This window comes from Eimeria mitis, genomic scaffold (assembly GCF_000499745.2).
Source record: "Eimeria mitis Houghton genomic scaffold, Emh_scaff2380, whole genome shotgun sequence".
Classification (NCBI taxonomy): Eukaryota; Apicomplexa; class Conoidasida; order Eucoccidiorida; family Eimeriidae; genus Eimeria; species Eimeria mitis.
The window spans coordinates 1,102-1,704 of NW_013570716.1; the positions used below are offsets into that span (position 1 = coordinate 1,102).

General features: G+C 56.1%; 1 protein-coding gene across 1 annotated transcript in view; it reads right to left on the minus strand.

Annotated features, from left to right (window-relative positions):
* Positions 1-293: 293 nt before the first annotated feature.
* Positions 294-603, minus strand: part of EMH_0052860 (uncharacterized protein) — a gene marked incomplete at both ends in the record, with an annotated part of 2,265 nt that continues 1,955 nt past the window's right edge. The window contains one exon of the mRNA XM_013496928.1: positions 294-550. Within this exon, the coding sequence (XP_013352382.1) occupies positions 294-550 (257 nt within the window). The remainder of the gene's footprint in view (positions 551-603) is intronic.

The window sequence follows — 603 nt, forward strand, 5'->3', positions numbered from 1 at the left end:
ATCCCACTCATGCAATGGGCGCTCGTGATCCGCTGCTTCACAATGCCCTCTCCCCGCCAGTGACATTTCCTTTCCGTTTGGACGTGGACGGAACGCAGACATCAGAGCTCTCAGAGAGTTGCCTTCCACTCCCTCAACGCCTGCAAATGTTTGCTCTTCTCCATGCACTTCAGGACGAGAAAAAAAGGCCGAAATTCTGCTTAACAGAAAGCTTCAAGAGTTAACGATTCTCTTCACCAGATTTGGGAAACGCAAGGAACGAATAAGCTGCTGCGGCACTTGCTGCTGCTGCATCAGCTGCCGGAGTCGCTGCTGCCTGGTGGATGCCAAGAGGGTGCTGCTTCGCCTGGTTGTTTGTCGGGTGCCCTCTCCAGGCGTTCTGCAAGTTGCGTATCTCCTGAAGTAGCCTCTGGGTGGCTTGGCTCCTCTGGTCCTTCAGTGGGAAAGGCACCCGCACCGATCACTGGGGGAGCTGTCCCAAGCGGTCCCCATACTCTCGAGGTAAACGGCCAAGTGTCGACCTCCGGAGAACCTTCTTGTCCGGCAGTTCCTGAAGCCGAACGATATTGCGTCGGTAACCACGGAGAGGGAGGCAAAGGCTGC